This window comes from Amblyraja radiata, chromosome 8, assembly GCF_010909765.2.
Source record: "Amblyraja radiata isolate CabotCenter1 chromosome 8, sAmbRad1.1.pri, whole genome shotgun sequence".
Taxonomy (NCBI): Eukaryota; Metazoa; Chordata; class Chondrichthyes; order Rajiformes; family Rajidae; genus Amblyraja; species Amblyraja radiata.
In genome coordinates this window covers 66,245,428-66,272,044 of record NC_045963.1, presented here as the reverse complement: position 1 = coordinate 66,272,044, position 26,617 = coordinate 66,245,428, and the positions used below count along the sequence as shown (strand labels likewise).

At 44.5% G+C, this 26,617-nt stretch overlaps 1 protein-coding gene across 6 annotated transcripts in view; it reads right to left on the bottom strand.

Annotated features, from left to right (window-relative positions):
- Window positions 1-26,617, bottom strand: part of stxbp5 (syntaxin binding protein 5) — a 245,187-nt gene that overhangs the window by 166,766 nt on the left and 51,804 nt on the right. For all 6 annotated transcript variants that reach the window (XM_033026117.1, XM_033026118.1, XM_033026119.1 and 3 more), the window contains exon 5: window positions 2,662-2,796. In XM_033026117.1, coding sequence (XP_032882008.1) covers window positions 2,662-2,796 — 135 coding nt within the window. The remainder of the gene's footprint in view (window positions 1-2,661; window positions 2,797-26,617) is intronic.

The following is a 26,617-nucleotide window of genomic DNA, read 5'->3' as shown; positions in this document are numbered from 1 at the left end:
AATTTGGAGCGTATATATTCACCAATGTCAATGAAGTTGAGTACATTTCTCCGGATACTATAGTATACCTCCTTGTCAACTATTGTGGACTTATGTTTAAACGGAATACCTTTATGGATTAAAATTGCAGTTTCTCTGGCTTTAGAAAAGAATGTAGTGTGATATAACTGTCCAATCCACCCACCCCTCAGTCTGTTATGTGCTTCGTTCTTGAGGTGAGTCTCCTGAAGGAATATTATGTCAGTATTAAGAAATTTTAAGTGGGCTAGTATTTTACCCCTTTTTATTGGTTCATTAGCACCCATGCTGGTCCAACTACAGAACGTGATTCCTTTCCCCCCTGTTTTTCTAACTACATCATCTTGCATATCAAAAATTATATGGTCTCTGCTGAGTTAAATGGTCCAACGCAATAATTAAAATATTTATTTTAGATGTAGGATGAGTGAGCCCCTCGCCCTTTACCCCTACCCCCCCAAGATATCTCCAAGGAAAATGTACACTAGTACAAGGTGATAAGATATTTACTAAAAGGTTCAGAAGGAAGAAAAGAGAAACAAAGAAAACTACAACATAAGAATGTTGCTAACAGATACCACAAATCAGTGGTTAAATTGAAGTTAACTTCCTTACAGTATACTGTAGATACTATCATTAATATAAGATTTTAGATAGTAAGATAGTCCCGCACCTTAAGGAGTTAGGAAAACTAAACAGAACAAAATGTGAAGATTTTTTTCCCTTTTAAGGGTCTCAGCATTCCCCTCCAGTTAGGAATTTATATTGGGGTATGAGTAAGTAGCTGTGTATTAGTTTTAACTGACATACATCTCATATTAATTAACTTTCGGTCAATACTATTTTGACATATTAGCAGATCGTAAGTCTGTAACAGCTTGTAACTTATGAATTCTATAAGCAGGTACTTATACCCTGTCAGCTCCGGCAATGTCCTGGGGAAACTGCAATGCTTTATTTGGATCAATAAAGCAGGATTCAACATCTTTGTATGTGACACAGAGCTTGGCAGGGTATAACAGCCCAAATCGGATGCCTGGTACACCCCTCAGAATGGCTCGTCTTGGAAAAGAGTGCTCTTTTCTTGGCTACTTCAGAGGGAAAGTCTCTGAAAATTCGTATCTTTTGTCCTTGGAATGTTAAATTTCTGTCCATGGCCACTTTACGCAGGATTGCCTCCAGAACGTAGCAGTGATGCACCTGCAGGATCAGATGTCTCAGTGGGGCGTTGTCGTCCGGCCGGGTTCTCACAGCTCTGTGTGCCCGGTCGAGTACTGGTTTTTCCTCCAAAGCGAGTACATCCTGAAGTAGTTGAGCCGTAAAGTCGCGGAGGTTTTGACCATGTTCTTTGCCTTCTTTCACTCCAACAATCCTTAGGTTCTGACGTTTGGAGCACCCCTCCAAATCTAGGCATTTTTCTGTCGCTTTAGATAGTAAACCGGAGATGCGCTCCACTTCAACTTTCAGTCTGTGTGTAGCCTCGGAGTTTGTTGCCGTTGCTATTTCCAGCTCACGGATAGCCTCACTGTGTGTATGTGAGATAGCCAGAACAGATTCCAGCTTGTGGCTGATATCGGTTTCCAGGCTTTGAATTCCCCTTTTTAAATTGGTATTTACCTCTTCTATGCGAGAATAACCATATAACAATTACAGCACGGAAACAGGCCATCTCAACAGGCCACCTACAAGTCCGTGCCGAACAATTATTTTCCCTTAGTCCCACCTGCCTGCACTCATACCATAACCCTCCATTCCCTTCTCATCCATATGCCTATCCAATTTATTTTTAAATGATACCATCGAACCTGCCTCCACCACTTCCACTGGATGCTCATACCACTCTGAGTAAAGAAGTTCCCCCTCATGTTACCCCTAAACTTCTGTCCCTTAATTCTGAAGTCATGTCCTCTTGTTTCTTATCTTATCACAGATCTCTTGCTTCACAGTCGAAAGTTCCCGACGTAGAAGGGCTCCAATGCCCTCCAGGGCCGGTGTTTGAGTTTCCGTTTCCTCTCGGGGCTGCTCTTCAGGCAAGGTCGAGGCTTCACCGCGGCCTTCCTCTTCGGTTTTTTTCTGTTTTTTGGGCGACATTATCGGTAATTACACGAGTCGCGTAATTATGACGTCCACTTACCGGTCTGCTAGGCCTCTGCCGGTGAGTATGTTTAGCGATCCGTGCGTTCCATTCTTCCAGTAGTTTTAATCGAAACGGTGCGGAGGTGTTTCACGTGTGTCCTAACCCTCTATAGCGCCACCGGAAGTCTCCTCATGGTTGTAAGTTGAAACGACAATTGCACATGGCATGGGGATCGCCACTCCCTGGTTGCAAACTCTCTGGTTTCAAACATTTTTGGTTGAGCCACGAGGCATTATTTCAATCTACCAATACTCAAATGATTGGGTGTGGAAGAATTGCATTATTACGTGAACTAAAATTGGTTTAACCGTGCAAATATGAGGAATAATAATTGACAAAAATACTTCATGTTTGACATTGCAAGCTAAATCTGGGCTCTGAACATAAATTAAAGTTTTGATAAATTACTGAGCTAGTAAACATAGATAAAGACACATATGAATCGAAGATAAAACATTTTGTCTTGAAAATACATTATTAACCATCCATAAGAATGAAGCACTTACAGTTCAATGGCTTTATTCCACATAATGACATAGCCTGAGAGCGTGAAGGACTCCACATTGACAATATGTACATTCCCTCTTTCCGTGCCAACATACAACCATTTACTCTGGAAGGGCAGATGGCAAAATGTTATCCTGCAGAGAAGAAAATCATTAACTGAAAATCAATGTATATTGTACAATATTCGTACATGCAATTAAAGATATACCATTACAACAATTCCTGAAAAAATTAATAGAAACACGATTATATTGTTCAAGGTTGGTTGCATTTGAGCTCCACAATTTGAAAAAGTAAATTCCACAAATCATTGCAAAAATTTAATACACATGGTGAGTGACCTCAAATAGAGTTGTTGTAAAAATAAAACAAGTCAGACAAGTGAACTTATTATCTTCACAAAAACCCGGTCTCAATATATGATTCATGGAGTTGTTCTTCAAACTAGTCAAGCTAACAAATTAGATAGCTGGCATTAATAGCTCAAAATAATAGATATTAGTCTTATTCCCACAAGGCATTAAGAGTACAGTCAATGCAAACATTAATTGTACACTTTATCTTTAAAGGTATTTTGCACTTTAGAGTCAGAGAGTGATAGAGTGATACAGTGTGGAAACAGGCCCTTCGACCCAACGCTCACACCGTCAATAATGTCCCAGCTGCACTAGTCCCACTTGCCTGCGCTTGGTCCATATCCCTCCAAACCGGTCCTATCCATGTACCTGTCTAACTGTTTCTTAAAAGAGGGGATAGTCCCAGCCTCAACTACCTCGTCTGGCAGCTTGTTCCAGACACCCACCACCCTTTGTGTGAAAAAGTTACCCCTCGGATATCTATTAAATCTTTTCCACTTCACCTTGAACTTATGTCCTCTGGTCCTCGATTCCCCTACTCTGGGCAAAAGACTGTGCATCTATCCGATCTATTCCTCTCATGATTTTGTATACCTCTGTAAGATCTTCCCTCATCCTCGTGCGCTCCATGAAATAGAGACCCAGCCTACTCAACCTCTCCCTATAGCTCAAACTCTCTAGTCCTGGCAACATCCTTGTAAATCTTTTCTGAACCCTTTCAAGCTTGACAATAACTTTCCTATAACATGGGGCCCAGAATTGAATACAATATTCTAAATGCAGTCTCACCAACGCCTTATACAACTGCAATATGACCTCCCAACTTCTATACTCAATACTCTGATTGATGAAGGCCAAAGTGCCAAATGCCTTTTTGACCACCTTATCTACCTGCGACTCGACTTTCAAGGAACCATGCACCTGTACTCCTAGTACCCTCTGCTCTACAACACTACCCAGAGGCCTACCATTTATTGTGTAGGTTCTGCCCTTGTTCGATGTCCCGAAATGCAACACCTCACACTTTTCTGTATTAAATTCCATCAACCATTCCTCCGTCCACCTGGTCAATCGATCCAGATCCTGCTGCAATCTTTCACAACCATCTTCACTTTCTGCAAAACCACTAACTTTTGTATCATCAGCAAACTTGCTAATCTTGCCCTGTATGTTCTCATCCAAATCATTGATGTAGATTAACAAACAGTAACAGGCCCAACATAGAACCCTGAGGCACACCACTAGTCACAGGCCTCCAGTCCGAGAAGCAACCTTCCACCATCACCCTCTGCTTCCTTCCATGGGGCCAATTTGCTATCCATTCAGCTATCTCTTCTTGGATCCCAAGCGATCTAACCTTCCAGAGCAGCCTAACATGCGGAACCTTGTCGAATGCTTTACTGAAGTCCATGTACACAACATCTACAGCTCTGCACTCATCAACCCTTTTAGTCACGTCTTTAAAAAAAAACCAGGTTTGTGAGACACGACCTTCCACGTACAAAACCATGACGACTATCCCTAATCAGCATTTGCCCATCCAAATGCCTGTATAACCTATCCCTCAGAATACTCTCCAGTAATTTACCTACCATAGATGTTAAGCTCACCAGCCTATAGTTCCCAGCATTTTCCCAGCAGCCCTTCTTGAAAAGAGGCACATTTGCCACCCTCCAGTCCTCCGGCACCTCTCCTGTATTTAAAGATGACTCGTAAATTTCAACCAGGGCTGCCGCAATTTCCACTCTAGTTTCCCCGCAATGTCCTCGGATATATCTGATCAGGCCCTGGAGATTTGTCTACCTTCAAACCCGACAGTACCTTCAGTACTTCTTCAAAGGTAACCCTGACTGCTCTCCAGACACCCAGAGGTGACCGCTTTGATTCGTGAGAGGTCCCACTCTCTCTCTCTAGTTACCCCTTTCCCCCTTATGTATTTATAAAATCTTTTGGGATTGTTATTAATGCTACCTGCCAGAGCTATCTCCTGGCCCCTTTTTGCCCTTCTGATTTCCCTTTTATAGTTTACTCCTTAGTTCCCAAAACTCCTTCATGGATGCACTTGATCCAAGCCGCCTATACCTGTCCCATGCATCCTTCTTGTTTTTGACTAACATCGCAATTTCCCTCAGCCAAGCTTCCTTATGTTTGCCTGCTTTGTCCTTCACTCTAACGGGGACGTACACATCCTGAGCTTTCTTCAGTACACTTTTAAAAACATCCCACTTGGCCGATGTTGCTTTCCCCTCGAATAACCTGCTCCAGTCAACTTGAGCGAGACCTTCTCTCATACCCTTAAAGTTGGCCTTACCCCAGTTGAGCACTTTAATATATGGACCCTCTCCGTCCCTATCCATAATTATCTTAAAGCTAATCGAACTGTGGTCACTGGTCCCAAAATGCTCCTCCACACACACTTCATCAACTTGCCCTTCCCAATACTAGATCCAGCGTTGGCCTCTCACATGTACGGGCCTCCGCATACTGCTTAAGAAAACTCTCCTGAACACTTTTGAGGAAGTGCACCCCATCTAAACCCTTCAAGCTATGATTTTCCCAGTCTATATTGGGAAAGTTAAAATCCCCTACTACAACAACCTTATTTGACCTGCAGCTGTCTGTAATCTCCCAGCACATTTGTTCTTCTAATTCCGGGGGTCTGTAGTACACTCCCAACAAGTTGAACATCCCTTTCTTGTTCCTCAGCTCCACCCATATAGACTCACTAGACGAACCATCCGTAATGTCACCACTGAACACAGCCGTGTTATCCTGCTTAACCAACAATGCAACCCCCCTCCTCTTTTTCCATCACTCCTGTCTCTCCTGATGCTCCTGTACCTCGGAACAGTGAGCTGGCAGTCCTGCCCGTCCCTTAACCAAGTTTCAGTCATGGCTACAACGTCCCAGTCGCTCGTACCTATCCATGCCCTAAACTCATCTACCTTACCCGTCAGGCCCCTTGCATTAAAATACATGCAGTTTAAACCAACCCTCCTTCCTCGCTTTCCGCCTTTCACCTGCCTATTCTGTCCACTAACCTTTCCCACACCACCCTCCATACCAACTTCTAGCCTCTCACGTGCCTCTGTCCTGCACGAGATCCCAGTACTGTGGAGTAAAGATAAGCAAAGGCAAAATTCTGGCCATTTGAAATGTATATTTTATGATCATTTTAGTCAGTACATTAGGTACAATAAATATGAAGTTTTTGCTGCATAAGACCACACCATCACACTCTGTAATGGTCTTTATCATTCCCATGATTTTATGTCGCAGTGTGCATTCATGGTCTCAAAGGTATAACACTGTAATCATGATTTTGGAGAACAATTTTAAGCAAATGCTTTCTCCCCACCTCCAACTAGGTTGGCTTAACAGTCCTCAGCTGAAGAAATCTCCATAGATTTCAGCAGTTAAACTGGATCCAGAGTAGTCAAGAGTGTTTAACTGTCACATGAGCCGACAACGGAACAATGAAATTCATAACTGCAGCAGCTTAACTGACCCATAAACGCAATAGACACAGAAAATATATATATTTTTAAATTCAATACTTTATTAGATGTAATACTGGTGTAAAAAAGTTCTTAGAGCAACCGACAACAGTCTATAGGAGTTCATAGTTGTTGAAGTTAGCATTGTGCAGTGTTCAAGAGCCTGATCATTGCTGGGGAATAGGTATTCTTGAAACTGGTGGTCATGATTTTCAGACTCCTGCTCCTTCTTCCAGATGGCAGAAACGAAACGAGAACATGGCCAGGAAGGCATGCGTCTTTGATAATATTGGTTGTCTTTGTTCAATAGAGTATTTGTTGGCAAACCAAATCTCCTCAGTCTTCTAAGGAAAGAGCCATTAATGAGCTTTCTTTGGAACTGCAACAATGTCCCGGTCCCAGGATAGATCCTCATAAATATGAACATGCAGAACTTGACGCTTTTGACTCTCTTCACCGCCAGTCCCATCGATGAAGACAGGTTCATGTATCCTTGGGGTTTCCTACCTGAAGTTAAGAATCAGTTCCTTGGTCTTGCTGACGTTGTGAGCAAGTTTATTTTCTGGCATCATTCAATCAGATATTTGACCTCCTCCTATACTGGGATTATCGTAACCCATTATTCATCCAATTAAAGTGGCATCATTGGCGAATTTGAAGATTGTGTTGGAACTGCGCTGGCCACACAGTTACTAGTATATAGTACCATCTTAGTAAAAGGAATCTTTGCTACATAGCTAGCTGATTAGCTGTGATAGATAAACCAATTATTCTTCCCAGAATGTCTAGAAATGAGTAGGTGCATTTGCTGCTAAAATAGCATAAAACTGAATTGAATCTATTATTCATCAACTACAACTGTGTTGAGACAAATGGGGAGAAGGTAGGCACGGATTACTGATTGTGGATGATCAGCCATGATCACAATGAATGGCAGTGCTGGCTCGAAGGGTCAGATGGCCTCCTCCTGCACCTACTTTGTATGTTTCTATGTAACACTATTACTCCCTCCAAACTTAAACTCAAAAAACTGGGTCTCTGCTCATCCCTGTGTAACTCAATCCTAATGGGCCTGTCTCACTTACGCAACTTTTTTGGCGACTGCCAGCACCCGTCAAAGGTCGTTGCAGGTCGCCGAAAAATGTCAACATGTTGAAAATCCAGTGGCGACCAGAATGACGCTACGACTCTATGGGCGACTGAGGAGACATGTCGCGGGGTGAAGCCTGTATGGTCGTGAGTAGTCGCCCAAAGAGTCATAACTTGTTCTGGTCGCCGCTGGATTTTCAATATGTTGAACTGTGTCCAGTACATTAATGCATAAAGAAAACTCATCAATGTCTCTACTTTCTTAGAAGATTGAGGAGATTCAATATGTTGACAAATGCTCTCTTGAACTTCTACAGATACAGTAGAGATCTTCACCACTTTGGCCACACTCACATTTTGCTCCTTCATTGGGAAGGTGGCACATGAGGCTGGAAACCATAACCACTGTGTTCAATAGGCTCTTCCCAGCAACCATCGGGGTCTCAAACGCTGCACCATACCAGCTCAGCAACCCGGACATCTGTTTTTAGATTATGGTCACCTAATATTATGGTTATTGATTTATTGAGTTTTTTGATTATTATATATTTTTATTTAAGTACAATGTGTTTAAGCTGCGTTAAGCTGCGGCAAGTCGGAATTTCATTGTTCTTTGTCGTTACACATCTATCTATCTATATATCTATACATCTTTCTTATAAATATTAAAACTTTGATCTTGGATGCGTGTGGCTGTATAAACACATCTGCTCGAAAAAACGACGTTCTAACGGTAAAATCTTTACATATTCCTGTAGAGATTTATCCCGTGGACTACGAATTTGCCTCATCTGAAAAATTCATTTCTCGAGCTATTAATGAAAATGTTCAAAGATCTGACAAAACTTTGCATTTAAAATGGTTTTTCCCACTTAAAATCATTTCTCAGAGCTTCCAACACACTTCAATACAAAGTTGCAAGACGGAAACTCTGGCAGGAACACTCTGAACTTTTCAGTTCAATGGCATCTCAAAGCAAGTGCACATTTGCAACAATGTTGCCATCATAGCTCCTGGCAGGACAGGAGGGGGAGGGTCAAGTGGTATTGCAATTGGGAAGGTGCTGTTGGGATTTTTATTTCAACTCCAGTGCTGGGGGAGACTTACGAGCTATGATCTTTGCTGAGGAGTGCTCGAATCTTACCTTCGGCAATGGGTTGAGTTGGAGGACTACGCCTCCCGTGGGGGCTACGGGGGAGACCCAACGGGTCTGCACTTGGTCTGGTATATAACTTGAAAACTCTCATCTTGTATGCGTGTGTCTTTATATTTTCGCCAAAATGGATAAAATGTTTACATATTCTGACTCACATTTTCCCCCTCTAAGCAGTGATCAAATTCACTTAAGACGATGCATTATTTCACAACTTATTGGTGATTAAAGTTTAAAAAAAAGATATCTATCTATCTATCATAACATCATATCATATACTTATTAAAAGGCTGATCTTGAACATGTGTGTAGGTGTGTGTATATGTGGTTGTCTGTACATCATCGCAAAAATACTACGCGGTAACAATTACATTTTTACATATTCTGATTGACATTTTTCCCGTCGAGGCCGGGAACACCTTATCTGAACATTTTATGCTTTATTTCTCGACTTATTCTCAACTCATTACTGATTAAAAGTATTAAAAAGTCAAAAGACTTTGAAATTAAAATCTTTAACTGATGACGTCACAATGGCTCAGCTAGCAGAGATCAGCCTCAATGAAGATTTCATCCTATATTTGACACGTTATTCGCGACTGTGGTGCTGGCTCGAAGGGCCGAATGGCCTCCTCCTGCATCTATTTTCTATTAAAGCTTTAAAAATGCCAACACTCACAAGATTTTTAGATATTCTGATTCACATTTTCCCCCTCCAGGCAGATCACTTTCACTGAACATTTTATGCTATATTTCTTGACATTACTGATTAAAGTTTAAAAAAAATCTAAATACCTTGAATTTCAAACCGACTAGCTTCAACTGATGATGTCACGATGGCAGTTTCAACTGATGACGTCACAATGGATAGATTAGCAGGGGGAGGGCGAATTGCTATTGCAACACGCAGGGCAAGTGCAATTGGATTTTTTTAAGAGCACTGCTGAGGGAGGCAAGGGGAGTGCTAGAATCTTACATTCGGGAATGGCTTGAGTTGGAGGACCACGCCTCCCAACGGGTCTGCACTTGGTCTAGTGTACACTAAAACTCTGATCTTGTAAGTGTGTATATATATATATATATATATATATATGTGTGCGCATATGTGTGTGTCTTTAGATATTCGTAAAAACACCACGCGGTAACGATAAAGTTTTTACATATTCTGATTCACATTTTCCCCTCTAGGCAGAGAGCATCTTCACTGAACATTTTATGCTTTATTTCTTAACTTATCTATACATAACTACAACTCTGATCTCGTTATCTTCCGGTTTGGCAGTCTTTCTATTTGCGCAAAAATGTTTCGTGACAGCGCTACACTTTTTCGCCAGTTCACTCACCGTTCTCCTGTACTGCGAGTGCACAAAGTTTTGTTCCGATCAGTTGAATGTCGTAAAAGTTAGAGAGGTTTAAAAATATTAAAAACCACGCGTGCGTAGATTGATCTCTTCTCCTGCCAGTCAGCGCCGCACAGATTAGTCTCTTCCCTTGTCACTCCCCAGGACGATCCACCCCTTCCTGCGCCATTTCCAACCGGACTTTTGGAGGGACCTGAAGCAACTGGACTTTCGGAGGGACCCTAGCCCAGCCCCGAGCAGCCCAGCGTCGGAGACCTGACCCAGTCCAGCGTCGGAGACCTTGCCCAGTCCAGCCCAGCATGGGAGACACAGCCCTGTGGGGGGACAGCCAGTGTCGGAGACGCAGCCCAGTCCAACGTCGGAGACCCAGCCCAGCCATGAGTCGGAGACCCAGCCCAGCCTGGAGTCAGAGATGTTGCCAAACGTATAGCGAAGGCTCTTATCCCGGCGGAGGAGAACGACCAGCCCCCGCTGTGAGTCCCCATCGCATCGCCAATTCCAGCCACTACCCCTCTGGTCACCCTCGATGGCTCCTCCTCCCCTCTCCCCCCCCCCCCCCGTGATGCCCCCCTCTCCCCCATGGCTCTTCCCCCGTCTTTTCTCCAAGCTCACTTCCCCCCCCCCACCCACACACCCCTCTCCCCCCACAACTCCCCCAGGTCCACTCACCCCTCTCCCCCCACACAAACCCCCCCACCCACACACCCATCCTCCCACAGGCCCCCCTGCCCAGCCCAGTGTCGGAGACCCAGCCTAGCCACGAGTCGGAGATGGCGCCGATGTCATCTGCCACTACCCCTCTGGTCCCCCTCGCTGGCTTCTCCCCCCCTCTCCCCCACGGCTCTTCTCCCGTCTTTTCTCCAAGCTTACTTCCCCCGCCCACAACCCCTCTCCCCCCACAGCTCCCGCACTCCCACACACCCCTCTCCCCCACACAAACCCCCCCGCCCACACACCCCTCCCCCCCACAAGCCCCCCTGCCCACACACCCCTCTCTTGTATGTGTGTCTTTATATTTTTGCAAAAAATGATCAGGTTCAATTAAGATTTGATCCTATATTTCACAAGTTATTTGCGATTAAAGCTTAACAAAATGCCGACTTTCACAAGATTTTTACTGTTAAAATCATTCTTCACAGCTTCCAACTCACTTCGGAACAAAGTTGCAAGACAGGAACACTCTGAACTTAGTCCTTCAACAGGAGGGGGAGTGCCAATTGGTATTGCAATTGGAACTGCCGGAGCAGGCAGGGGAGGTGCAATTGGAATTTTTTTTTAATTCCACCGCTGAGGGAGGCAGGGGAGTGCTGGAATCTTATGTTCGGTAACGACTTCAGTTGGGGGAACCACGCCTCCCGTGGGGATACAGGTTAGTGGTGTAATATTGCGTTGGGGAACGGATTGCGTTGGAGGACCAGGCCTCCCGTGTGACAGGGACCCAACGGGTTCCAGTTGGTCTGGTAATATACTAAAACTCTCATCTTGTATGTGTGTATATATGTGTGTCTTTAGATTTTCACAAAAACATTACACGAATGCTCGCCTTGTAGCCCCTTTCACACACAGAATATTTCATGAGCTTCGAGTGATATCACACACCCCTCCCCCCCACAAGCCCCCCTGCCCACACACCCCTCTCTTGTATGTGTGTCTTTATATTTTTGCAAAAAATGATCAGGTTCAATTAAGATTTGATCCTATATTTCACAAGTTATTTGCGATTAAAGCTTAACAAAATGCCGACTTTCACAAGATTTTTACTGTTAAAATCATTCTTCACAGCTTCCAACTCACTTCGGTACAAAGTTGCAAGACAGGAACACTCTGAACTTAGTCCTTCAACAGGAGGGGGAGTGCCAATTGGTATTGCAATTGGAACTGCCGGAGCAGGCAGGGGAGGTGCAATTGGAATTTTTTTTTAATTCCACCGCTGAGGGAGGCAGGGGAGTGCTGGAATCTTATGTTCGGTAACGACTTCAGTTGGGGGAACCACGCCTCCCGTGGGGATACAGGTTAGTGGTGTAATATTGCGTTGGGGAACGGATTGCGTTGGAGGACCAGGCCTCCCGTGTGACAGGGACCCAACGGGTTCCAGTTGGTCTGGTAATATACTAAAACTCTCATCTTGTATGTGTGTATATATGTGTATCTTTAGATTTTCACAAAAATATTACACGAATGCTCGCCTTGTAGCCCCTTTCACACACAGCATATTCCATGAGCTTCGAGTGATATCACACACCCCTCCCCTCCCTCTCTGCCCCCCCTCCCTCTCTACCACCACCACTCCCTCTCTTCTACCTCTCCCTCTCTAGGGAGTGGTGAGTATTGGGACCTATGGGTGAGTGGTGGAGTATTGTGTTCGGGACACTCTGGGAGGGAGGACCACTCCAGCGCTCGTGCGGCGGCTGCCGGCGCCCGACACCTGGTGGCGAGGGTGGTACCGGGCCCTGACTGGAGCCTAGCCTGGTGCTCGAGCTGGAGTGAGAGCCGAGCCCGTGGCTTGGGATGGGGCCGTAACCGGGGCCGAGAAAGAAGACACCGCTGGAACCACGGACGAGCCTGGGTCCGTTGGTCAGGGACAAGCCCGCAGATGAAGTCGAAACCCGTACTATAGCCCAGGTATAGGTGCGCGCTTTTGGTAAAATAAAATTTAGTTGTTTCAAGTGGCATGTTTAAAATAACATTTCTCATTACATTTCAGTAAATTGTGGATAAAGAATTAATTTGTTCATTTTTGATTAAATATGCTATTGAAATAAATGTATAATTTCACAACAGAAGTATCAGAGACATAATTATTGAATGAATGCGCCTGTTACGAGCTGGAGGCCACATCACAGAAATTTCCCCCAAAAGTGCATTAAACAATACAGAGACTTTATTGGACACTTTCATACTGCAAAAATAATGGTGAATTGTATGAATCAAAGAGGACTGATGCCTTTGTTTAACAATACCATAAACCTCTACCCTCAAGCTCTGTGCCAAACAACTGGCACCAGTCTCTACAGATATTTTCAATTGGTCCCTGCAAACCTGCACTGTCCCTGCTTGCTTCAAAGTCTCCACTATTGTTCCTGTACCCAAAAAGCCAAGGATTAATGGTCTTAATGACTACAGGCCTGTCGCACTGACCTCTGTAATCATGAAGACCCTAGAAGGACCTGTGCTGGCCCACCTGAAAAATATCACAAACCCTCTGCTGGACCCTCTCCAGATCAGTAAACGATGCAGTGAACCTTGGCCTGCACTTCATCTTCCAGCACCTGGACTGCCAAGGGACCTATGCAAGGATTTTGTTTGTGGATTTTAGAACTGCATTCAACACCATTGAACACCAACACCAGAGCTACTACACTCCAAACTTTCCCAGTTGACTGTGCCTGAGCCCCTCTGTCAGTGGATCATCAACTTCCTGAGACAGGAAGCAGCATGTGAGGCTGAGAAAGCACCTCGCACCCGCAGACTCTCAGCATAGGAGCACCGCAAGGCTGCATACTCTCTCCTCTCCTTTACTCTCTCTACACCAACGACTGCACCTCCACAGACTCCTTTGTCAAGCTTCTCAAGTTTGCGGACGACACAACCCTGATTGGACTTATCCAGGATGGGGAGGAATCTGCCTACAGACAGGAAGTGACACAGCTGGCGTCCTGGTGCCATTGTAACAACCTGGAGCTCAATGTAGCAATGTTACAAAATTTTGAGATTTTAAAAATCAAGTCTGCAATTTATCCCATCAGATAAAGCATAAAAAGAAGTTTAATTTGACACCTAATTCACTTTCATATCTCAAGTATTTAAAAAGTTATGGCCATTTTCATACTCGGAAATTAGCATCTTGTTCCCTATTGATTTTCTATGGACATAACAAAAAAGCTGTGATCGTGGACAGTCAAAAGCACATAACTTTCTTAAAAATTAAGAGAACTGAATGAAATTTTCAGTTATCATAGATTGAATCATTCTGAAACAAATATAAAATAATCTTACTTGGATGACCTGAAATTAAAGCATATAATTAGTTAGTTACCCAATTGTAGCTAATTTCAAACTTCAATTACTAGATCTAAACATCTATCCATTTCTTAATAAATGATTAACATTTTTAAATAGCCTAAGTGTCCAAATAATATTCACAAATAATTCACAATAAAACATGATTTTAAAATCTCATTTACATTAATTTATAGGCCAAATGGAAGGAATTTAGTGTTCAATTGCTGTAAATTAAAGTCCATTTAAATCAGCTTTCTAGTGGGATCCTGTGAACGCGCTGGTTTAGAACGTTCACATTGCGGTAGATTTGTGCCCTCAAATGCCCAGAAAAATACTGCGGGATATAATGGGGCCCAAATTAGCTACTCGCAACCTTAAACTTTGTATAAAGGGATCTTAAGAAGCCCTTTTTAACGTAAAAATAAACAGCCTACCTTCCGTTTTCCCCTGTGTGAGATCCGACCCGTTGTCGGCGGTCGCGGGTTTAGAGGTTAATTTTTAACCTACTATAACAAGTAAAGAAAGCCCTTAAAACTAAAAATAGCTCCAGCTACGGAATCTTCCAGCGATTTTTCGTTAATAATTAACTAGGCTGAAAAACCTCGATTTGAACAGCCTAGGGAAAATCGCGTTTTAAACCCGCCCCCCTCTAAACGGCGCCAAAATCGCGCACACGGGCTGGGACAGATTTTCAGCGATCTTCAGGTAGGCTTTGCAACATACCTACTCAATGCTCTTAAGACCGTGGAATTGACTGTAGACTTTAGGTGAGCTCCCCCTCCCCTCCCCCCACACACCATTAACAACACCGCAGTCATATCTGTGGAGACATTAAGTTCCTTGGAACCATCATCTCCAGGGACCTTAAATGGGTGGCCACCATCGACTACACAGTCAAGAAGGCCCAACAGAGGATGTACCTCCTGCTGCAGCTGAGAAAACACAATCTACCACATGCAATGATGGTCCAGTTTTATGCTGCCATCATAGTCTGTCCTCACTTTGTCCTTCATGTTCTGGTTTGGCTCAGCCACCAAGCATGACTTCCGGAGGCTGCAGCGCATCATTCGATCAGCCGAGAAGGTTGTTGGCTGCAACCTTCCCCCGCCGCCCCCCCATCGACAAACTGTACACTGCAAGGGCCAGGAAGAGAGCGGGTAAGAACATCTCTGACCACTCTCACCCTGGCCACCAACTCTTTGAAGCACTCCTCTCTGGAAGGCGACTCCAGACTGTCAAAGCCGCCACAGCCAGACATTTTAAAAAACAGCTTGTTTCCACGAGCAGTAGCTCTACTCAACAGCCAAAAGTCTGTAGGCTCCTTTTTTTCTGGTATTTTATTTAATTCTTCATATGTTTAAATTATAATGTTTTATTTTTAATTGTCTACTGTATATCTTGTTGTTACTTGCGAGCAAAGCGGCAAGGCAAATTCCTTTTATATATACACATATTTGGCTAATAAAATTTATTCAATTCAATTCAACCCAGGAGGGAAATTAATTTATTAGTAATGTCCTGAACTCCATGTATTTGTAATAATGCAGGTGATATCTCTGGCTCTTATGAACTTCATGTTTCACTCAACTTCTGTGCTGCAATAATGAAGGTGCAATACAATATAAAGAAAATTGAAATGCACACTTCAAGTGTGAAGCAACGAAGGCTGTTCAATTCGTTCATAAAAATTAGGTGAAAGAATATGCAGTTTCTCATGTGCTCAGCCACTTAATGAAGTCAATTTGGCTGTAATCCTAACGATGCATTCCCATCCATCTTTGATAACATTTCATGTCTTTATTTATCAAGATAATACTCACAACATAAAAATATTTCAAAATATCTCTTCCTCAAAGGGCAGTAGCAGAAGAGTTTCAAAGACTCATAACATTGTAGCAAAATATTGCCTCGTTGATCTATATGACCGCTTACTTGTAAAACAATGACCCCTAGTTCTAAATTCTCCCACAAGCAAAATCACACCCCCCCCCCCCCTTCCTCCCCCATCTTTCCACCAAATTCCATCTCAAGCTTGAAAACGCCAGTAAGTACAATCCTGGCTCGTTTAACATTTACTCAAGACAATCCGCCCATTAAAGGAAATAGTTGAGTAAACCATTTCAAAACTGTTTTCAATGCCTTATCCTCCTTCCTTAAATAATACCAATGATGTAAACAATACACCAGATGAGGTATTACCAGTGCCCGAGACAATGGAAACATATCCTCCTTACTTTCATATTCAATTCCCCTAGCAAAAAAAGGTAACATTATTTGCTTTTCTAACTACTTTCTAAACAAGTATTCTTATTATCGTACCTATTATATTTTGATAACAATCCTCATGTAGAAACATTTCAGGCGAAAGGTAGGAAAGAAAGGAAGCAAACAAACAATAAGAAAGAATGGCATTTCAAAACAGAATTAAAAAACAGAAATGATACAAGAAAAATTGTGATGGTATTGCAAAAAGGGAGTGTGATTAATGCAGGGGTCGGCAACCCATGGCCCCCGGGACGAATGCGGCGCGTAACCCGAAATCATCCGGCTCGCAGGCGGATTTTTCCCCCCGGCCCGTAACCCCGAAATCGTTCGGCCCGCCGGGCGCCCCGAGTAGCAGCCGGGCGCCCCGAGAAGCAGCGCCCGAGAGCCGAGCTCTGGCTGTACCGCATCCTGCGCAATGCCGCCGGCACGGCCGTGCACCTTCTGTGAACACGTTTAAGAAAGAACTGCATATGCAGGAAAAATCGAAGGTAGACAAAAATGCAGGAGAAACTCAGCGGGTGAGACATGCAAGGATTGCATGAGGCTGCCTCACCCGCTGAATTCCGCCAGCATTTTTGTCTTCCTTCTGTGAACACGTGATTTGATGCCTGCCATCCGGGGTGGGATGGGGGCGGGATCCATGTGTACACGTGATAGATGTGGCCCGCCATCCGCTCACAGACATGCGTCCCGGCCCCTATGCAGAACAAGGTTGCCGACCCCTGGATTAATGGATAGTTTTCAGACAACATGTAACAAGCAAAATGCCACCTGCTCGCTGCATGATGCTGTGCATTCTTTAAAGCAGCAGATTAGAGAAAACATAGATAAACTGTAGAGCACTGATAAGGTCCCACATTTCTCAAGATACAAAATCCATGTCCTATATTGAGGCAGATATATGTAATCCCACTGTACTTTTAACAGAGCTACGGCTAAAATCCACACAGGGAAGATAACAAGCGCAATGCCAGGTTTCATTAATTTGGCAGTAGTGTGGGAACCAGAATGAGACACTGAAGAAGAAATAAGTTTCACAGAGGATCAAGCTACAAATACCACTAGAATAAAATATTGTTCAGAAACAAGACAGTTTAAAATGGGTAAGGAATGCAAGAACATAAACATACATGCTATTTTTAAGTTTGTGAGTCTCAAAGTCAAACATGGAACTTTGATACAATTGCAAACACAGAGACTTGGCTCAGAGGAGCGAAGCTTTGGGAATAACATTACTGCTTAGCCAATACTTGGACATGATAAGATCCCTATGAACAGGTATGGTTTCTGGATTTAACCAAAAAAGCTACTATAACACAAAGGATGATGGAGCTGAAGTGGTAGAGTTAATGATAAAATCCATTTAGCACTGCTATAGGACTAGAAAATATTCTAGCTTTAGTGCTGCAGACTGAAACTCCACAACTGTGCCTCTAGACAAACTGTTCTAGTACAGTCACAGCACCAGCATCTACTCAAGACCCATCTTTCTGCAAACAGCAAGGATAGACGACAAACCATCCTTCATAATAATTTTTCAATTCCTCTCAGCACCAGCGATCCAGCTTGGATCCTGATCTCGTGTGCTGCGTGTGGAGTTTGCACGTTCTCCCCGTGACTATAGAAACATAGAAAATAGGTGCAGGAGTAGGCCATTTGGCTCTTCGAGCCTGCACCGCCATTCAATATGATCATGGCTGATCATCCAACTCAGTATCCTGTACCTGCCTTCTCTGCATACCCCCTGATCCCTTTAGCCACAAGGGCCACATCTAACTCCCTCTTAAATATAGCCAATGAACTGGCCTCAACTACCTTCTGTGGCAGAGAATTCCAGAGATTCACCACTCTCTGTGTGAAAAATGTTTTCCTCATCTCGGTCCTAAAAGATTTCCCCCTTATCCTTAAACTGTGACTATGTGGGTTTCCTCCAGATGTTCTGATTTCCTCGCACATCCTAAAGACGTGCTGGTTTGTAGGTTAATTAGCCAAAGCTTCACGTTTCTTAGTGTAAATATCACTAACAATTTGTTTTGTCGAACCACATTGAAGCTACCAACAAGGAAGGATACCAACACCCCTACTTCCTCAGTAGGCTAAGAAAATTTAGCATGTCTACATTGACTCCTATCAATTTCTACAGATGCACCACAGAAAGCAACATATCCAGATGAATCACAGCTTGGTAAAGCAACTGCTCTGTCCAAGATCGCAAGAAATTGCAGAGTTTTCAATACAGCCCATCACACAAACCCAGCCTGCTTCGGGAAACCAGCTAACATAATCAAGATTCACACACCAATCAAGGTTCATTCTCTTCATCCCTTTCCCGTTGAGTCGAAGATATAAAAACAAAAGCAATACCAACAGATTCAAGAAGCTTCTTTCCCTCTTACACACTAGAGATGAATTCCTTTGAATTACCTAGATAGCTTGCTAAACAAGGATTTTCCAGTGTCTCGATACACGGGACAATAAAAAAAACAATACTAATATGTAAAGTTGCCCAGCTATATCCTGATATTAAAAAGCAGGACAGGTTTGAACAGGCAAAATATTCCTCAGACCACTCTCAATTATCAGCAAACTGACATGTGATGGTATTGACAGTGTTATTGAGTGCTCTTGAGTTCAACAAAAGAGTAGAATTTCAGAAAGTAGGTAGATAACAAAACCTTCAAAGAAGAGAAAGTTTTGACACAATCAGAAAGTTGTAACACAGAAGAATCATAGAAATGTACAGCACAGAAACTGGCCCTTCCAACTCACCTCATCCATGATAACCATGATGCATTTGTCCTAATTCTAACATTTAGTTCTTCCATTGTTGCACTTAATATTCTTTTACACTGCTTGAATTTGCAGTACAATCTTGCACCATTCTGCGGTTTTGCATGTATCATTACACTTATTGTTGTATTTAGTATTGGTGAATGTATGCAGTCTAATCTCATCCAATGCTCCTGATGTGGCCTCCTTTACAAAGCAAGATCAAGCTTAGACTAGGCAACTGTTTCGCAAAATACATGTTTCGTCCGCCATGGTCTGCCAGGAGGAGGCCACTTGCAAACTCGAGGAACAGCACCTCATATTCTGACTGGGTAACTCACAACTCAAAAGGTATGAACATTGAGTTCTCCAATTTTAGATTAATCCCAACCCTCCCCCCATTTTCTTGTGCCCATCCAACCCCAATGCACACCCATTTCATCCACTATCCACCCCTCCCACCCCCTGTCCACTTCCACCTATAACCCTCCCTCTCGCTTTACATTTCACTCCTCTTCTCCACTTATCTGACACAATTTTGTCTCCTTTATGAACCTTGTTTCCTTTTCAACTGTAGTATTTGTCCACCATCTGCCAATCAAACCCCATCTCATCTGCATCCACCCATCACTTGCCAGACTGACCCACCCCCACCTCTTTTTCAGTTTTGTCCCCCCCACTACATTCAGTCTGAAGGGTCCCCACCAAAAATGTAACCTATCCATATCCTCCAGAGATGCTGCCTAACCTGCTGAGTCACTCCAGCAATTTGTATTCTACGCCAGATTCCAGAGTCTGCTGTTCCTCACGTCTCCATGTGTTGGGATTTTAACTAGCTTAGGTCAGGGAGCAAAGTTTTAATTTAGACTAATCCCATTTCCAGCTCACAGACCTTGCCTTTAACATTGCAGTACATTAATTGCTTATCCAGATATTTTCAGTGTGATCAGGGTTTCTGCTTCAACCATCCTTTCAGTTAATATGCCACGAATCACCACCACTCGGTTAAAAAAATCCTCAACTCTACAATTCCTCTCCCCATTAAAATCATTATCACATAGTTACTAAACTCTCTGCTTCAAGAAATAGGTATTTCTCATTCATCCTATTCTGATATCTTAATTTTGTGCACTTCAGTCTGTATGTCTTCATTCTGCCTCTATAACTAAACTTTCTATCCATGACAACGTAATTTTAAATCTCCTCCAAATCCTCTCTGGCCTATCACATTCTTCCAGTAATGATGCCTGCTATATGCAACACACAGTGGATTAACTAGTGGGTTTTTTCTTTTAATCTAATTACTTTGCCTTTCTTAGCTGAGGCAGAAAATATATTACATTATGTATCCCCTTTATCGTTTTGCCTTTTATAAATGCATTGTCTTCCGGCTTAATTTAATTTGACAGATTACTACCCGACAACCAGTATATTAATATTCTCCTTCAGCTTTAATCCTTACTGCTAATCACACTATCAACATATGTAATATACAAAACTGCTTAAGCATACCCCTTACATCTAAACTACAAAAAGAAATGGAAATCGCACTGCAAAACCCGAGAGCAAATAGTCTTCTAGTCATTAAAATAACCAAATCTTTTGGTTCCTTACTTAATGAATTAATTAATAAGATTATTGTCCAAGTATTGACATACAAGGAATTTGCCTTGGTGCTCCGCCCACAAGTGACAACATGGCATACAGTGACAGTTAGGAATGACACATAAAATATTAATAATAAAACATTATCGATTAAACATATGAATTAAATAAAATACCAGAGCAAAAGGAGGCTACAGATTTATGGTTATTGAGTAGAGCTACTACTCGTGGAAAAAAAGCTGTTTTTATGTCTGGCTGTGGCAGCTTTGACAGTCCGGAGTGGAAGTGATTCTAATAGTTTGTGGCCAGCGTGAGAGGGGGTTTCACAGATGTTTTACCCGCTCGCTTCCTGGCCTTGCAGTGTAGTTCGTCAATGGAGGGAAGGTTGCAGCCAATAACTTTCTCAGCTGATCAGACGATTCGCTTGGTGGCTGAGCCAAACCAGACCATAGTGGAGAAGGTGAGGACGGACTCTACGATGGCCGTATAGAATTGTACCATCATTGCCTGTGGCAGATTGCGCTTCCTCTGCTACCGCAGGAAGTACATCCTCTGTTGTGCCATTTTGACTGTGGAGTCGATGATAGCCCCCCATTTAAGGTCCTTGGAGATGATGGTTTCCAAGAACTTAAAAGACTCCACAGATGTGACTGTGGTGTTGTTGATGATGAGTGGGGTGAGGGGAGGGGGAACTCTCCTAAAGTCTACAATCAATTCCACTGTCTTAAGAGCATTGAGCTCCAGGTTGTTGCGATGGCACCAGGATGCCAGCTGTGTCACTTCCTGTCTGTAGGCAGATTCCTCCCCATCCTGGATCAGTCCAATGAGGGGTGTGTCATCCGCAAACTTGAGAAGCTTGACAGAGGAGTCAGTGGAGGTGCAGTCATTGGTGTAGAGAGAATTGTGTAGTTGTGTGTCTTGCTTTTTTTCCCAGTATGTCTGTATGGTAATTCGAATATCACTGTACCATAGAATCAAATACACAGGACAAGATATTAAGAAGTCCCTTGTGCCAATAGGTGGGGAGCATTTCACGACATTCGTTGATTGTTGAGAGTGGTAGACGCTCAACATCGGTGGGGGGTGGGGGGGGGGATACGTATATCTTGACCTGGGTAACCTTCAGGACAGTTGGGCACAGGACACATCATCAGTAGTGTACCCTTGCATCACTGGGTGTTTCGGCCTTTTAACACTATACACCCTCCACAAGGGCGGCCCGCTGCAGGATGATCAGCCCTCAGCGTGTGTCCCGTGTCAAACCGTCCCAAAGATTCACCCTGACGTACTTGGGGCCCAGCATGGGTCTTTCCGCTTGAGCCAAATCCACCGGCTGCTTCTTTCAGCCGTCTCTGAGAGTGGTCTTATGGTCTTCCGCAGAGCCTGACCGTGGATTCCAAGCTCCTTCAGCAGTCTGATGGTAGATGACGCAACAAATCCTCTGCATCCCACTTCAACTGGATGGACTTTGGTGTTCCAGCCACGCTGCGTTGCCTCTGCTGCAAGCTCTGCGTAGCGCAGCTTCTTACGCTCATAGGCCTCCTCAACAGAGTTCTCCCATGGAACTGTGAGCTCTATGATGTAAGCAGTCTTCTGTGAAAGGGACCAGAACACCAAGTCTGACCTGAGGTTGGTGGAAGCAATTTCAGGTGGAAAAATTAGTTGTCGGCCGATGTCCGCCAGCATCCTCCAGTCACGGACCTGCATAGGTTTCCTTCTTCTGATCTGGTGGAAGGATGTTTAGATGTTTTCTGTCCTTCACGGACAAAGGTTGTTACCCTTGGGGGGGGGGGGGGGGGGGGGGGTTGCTTGCTCTCGGAGGCAAGGAGTTGGTCGCACACCGCCTGTTCTCAAGGGCTGATGCCAGGCTTTTTAGTACCTGATTATGCCGCCACGTGTATCTCCCTTGCGTGAGGCTGGTCTTGCAGCCTACCATGATGTGTTTGAGGGTCGCTGGAGTTGGGCAGAGGGCACAGGTTGGATCCTCGCCGTACCACTGATGGAGGTTCTTTGGTGATGGAAGCACGTCATAAGTCGCTCTGATGATGAAACTGATCTTGCTTGCTTCCATTTCCCATAGTTCTTTCCAGCTGATCTTCCTCCGCTCCACACCTTCCCACTGCATCCATTGCCCCTGTTTGGCAAGAGAGACCGCCTTTGCACTTCTTGCGGCCTCCTCCTGTCGCCGCACCTCCTCGACCACTCTGATGTTGTGGCCTTTCGCCAAGTTGTTTTACTTGTCGTAAGGCCAAAGCCTCCTCTTCCCTGCTGGACTTGCCCCACGATGTCTTTGTGCCTCAGGGCTGATGAAGCTTGCTGTACTGCATCAGATGGTGTCCACTTCCGGCCAGTTACTAGGAGCGGCGCAACAGCACTGATGGTCTTGTCTCTAGAGTCCCACAGTGTCATCTGGAGTCTTACTTTAGAACACTTGTATTCCTCTGTTAGACTAGTGAGAGGTAGTTCCAGGAACCCTTTGCCATATAGGCCGATGTTAGTTAGACATCGTGGGACCCCGAGCCATTTCTTCGCGTATGAAGTTATGGTTCGCTCCATCTTCTCCACAGTTGTTATTGGGGCTTCATAAACGGTCAGTGGCCACATTGTCCGAGGAAGGAGTCCAAACTGTAGGCACCAGAGCTTCAGTTTCCCAGGCAGTAGGGTCTGATTGATGTTTTCCAGGCCGTTGACAATTTCTTGCCTTAGTTGTTGCACCTGCTCTTTGTCCTTGAGACTTGCTTTGTACCATCTGCCCAGGCTTTTAACTGGCTGCTCAGACACTGTTGGTATTGGGTCGTCACCGATGCAGAACCTTGTGTCTCTAAGCACCCCCTTGACTATGGAGATGCTTCGAGATTTACTTGGTTTGATTTTCATTCGGGCCCACTTGATGTTCTCCTGCAGCTTTCCAAGTAGCCGCTTGGTGCATGCTGCAGTAGTGGTTAGTGTTGTCATGTCATCCATGTATGCCCTGATGGGTGGCAGACAGAGCCCAGCCCTAGTTCGTTCACCGCCCACCACCCATAATTGGTACATGTGACAATAAAAGACCTTTGAAACATTTGAAGTGCCAATTTTGGATCAAACTTGTTTGTTTTCCTGGGAACTGTTGGCTTTCGCTTTAATAAATTTAAAAAAAGATTCACACACATTTATTCCCATAAGATGCTTAAGGATGGCATTGCAAAGCTAGACCTTCTTGAATGACTGCAGTGACTACACTTACCAATCCAACCTCCCACTTTCCATTGACCATTTGACCTTTCCAGATAGTTTCTGGCATTCTTCAAGAAACTCAATGCAGGTCTGGGAAACAACAATTCAGCAAGTTTCAATGTACATCTTCTTAATGGTAACTTATTGGCTCTGGGCCTTGATATCTTATTTTCCTTCAGCTGGGGAGATGGAATGAGAAGGAATATGTTTATCTGCCAAAGATGTTTCACAAGGTTGCAGAGTGCATGGGTGCTTGTGAAATAATGTACTCCATCGACCAGTTATACTAGAGTTCTACGCAAAGCCATAAAATGTGCAATGCTCTCAATGCTACTGTAAATGGTTCTTCTCCATTCTGAAGAGTCATGAGCCAGGGATTCCCTCAGGTTGATTGAGATAGTACACTTTTTCCAAGGTGGCTTTGAAAAAAATCTTGAATCTTTTCCTCTACCCACTTGGCAATCTTCATTTAGAGATTCTCAGATGGCGCAAATGAGCTAAGTGTTCGGCTGGCAACCTGAAGGTGGCCGGTTCGAATCCTGCTTGGAGTGTGTACTGTCGTTGTGTCCTTGGGCAAGACACTTCACCTACCTTTGCCTGGGACTAGAGATGGAAATTAGCTACTGATTGGCTACAATCTCGCATATTTACATGAAAATGTTCATTAATATGCACTGTCCCTATAAACAATTATATATATATTCTGGTGACAAGCATGCACACAAAATGGTCTGCCCATCTAAACTAACTGAATCTATTCAGGGTGCCAATGCTGGGGTCATTGGCTGAGAAGAAGCTAAAAAATTGGTTGGACTGGGATCAGTAGTCCCCAGCAGACCATGGCAGCTCCAACATATTGATGTTCTAATGGTTCTTTTTTCTGATGGCCATATAGTATGATGGTGCAGTGAGGGCAACAGTGAATTTCCTCATCAATATCTGCATTCCGTATGAGGTGGTTTCTAGATATGAGAGGCTGTCCAAGTTTTCCAGGATGTAGTAGTAACCTTATGTCAGAGGGTGGTGTACACCAGCAGCAAGTTGACAAATGATCACTAGTTTGCAAAGGTCAAGTCTTATTCCCAAGAATATTGTTCTATTCCCAAGAATATTGCATCGAGCTTGGAGTATTCAGTGACTTAGAGCTTGACCTTTGAACATGAATGTATACAAGTGATGTCAAGGAACTGGGTCTCGTGAAACTAATGATTAGGATAGGAGCTTGTCGTTCACAAAGCACATTTAGGATAGAGAATAATTTCCACAGAAAGCTAAAAAAAGAGAAAGAGAGAAAGAGGCAGAGGCTGAGAGAGCGAGGCAGAGGCAGAGGCTGAGAGAGCGAGGCAGAGGCAGAGGGGGAGGGAGAGAGAGAGGGAGAGAGGGAGGGAGAGAGAGAGGGAGAGACGGAGAGAGGGAGAGAGGGAGAGGGAGGTAGGGAGAGCGGGAGAGGGAGAGAGGGAGAGAGGGAGGGAGGGAGGGAGGGAAGGAGGGGTCGAGGGAGAGAGGGAGGGAGAGAGAGGCAGAGAGGGAGGGAGAGGGAGGGAGGGAGGGAGAGAGAGGGAGGGAGGGAGAGAGGGAGGGGGTGAGAGTGTGAGGGAGGGAGGGAGGGAGGGAGGGAGGGAGGGAGAGAGGGAGAGAGGGAGAGAGGGAGAGAGGGAGAGAGGGAGAGAGGGAGAGAGGGAGAGAGGGAGAGAGAGAGAGAGAGAGAGGGAAGGAGTGAGAGGGAGGGAGGGAGGACGTGAGGGAGAGAGAGGGAGAGAGGGACGGAGAGAGGGAGGGAGGGAGGGAGGGAGAGAGGGGGGGAGGGAGGGAGGGGGGGAGGGAGGGAGGGAGGGAGGGAGGGAGGGACGGAGGGAGGGAGGGAGGGAGGGAGGGAGGGAGGGAGGGAGGGAGGGAGGGAGGGAGGGAGGGAGGGAGGGAGGGAGAGGGGGAGGGAGAGAGGGGGGGGGGGAGAGAGGGGGGGGGAGGGGGGGGGGGGAGGGGGAGGGGGGGGGGGAGGGAGAGGGGGAGGGAGAGGGGGAGGAGAGGAGGAGAGGGAGAGACTGTTTCAAGAAAACTCCAAAAACTTGCAACCTAATGTGGAAAAAGGACTAATTTACCTGAAATGGCCAACCGCCTATATTTGTTTGGAAACAGTGACCCGTGTTCCAGATTCTCCTACAAGGAGAAATATTCACTCCACATTTGCATGTTACAAATAAAGCAGTCATACCCTACATGCCTGTGCTCTTCAGAGCTGTACAATGTTTTACAATTTAAATAATATACTTTTTACATTTTCCTGCCAAAGAGGACAATTTCACACTTTCGAACATTGTTACATATATGCATAGACAATAGGTGTAGGATAAGGCCATTCAGCCCTTTGAGCCAGCCCTACTCCACCACAATAGGTGGAGGAGTAGGCCATTCAATGTGATCATGGCTGATCATCCACACCCCATTCCTGCCTTCTCCCCATACCCCTTGATTCCGCTAGCACTAAGAGCTCCATCTAACTCTCTTTTGAATGCATCCAGTTAATCGGCCTCCACTGCCCTCTGAGGCAGAGAATTCCACAAATTCACAACTCTCTGGGTGAAAAAGTGCTTCCTCATCTAAGTTCTAAATGGTTTACCCTGTATACTTAAACTGTGGCCCCT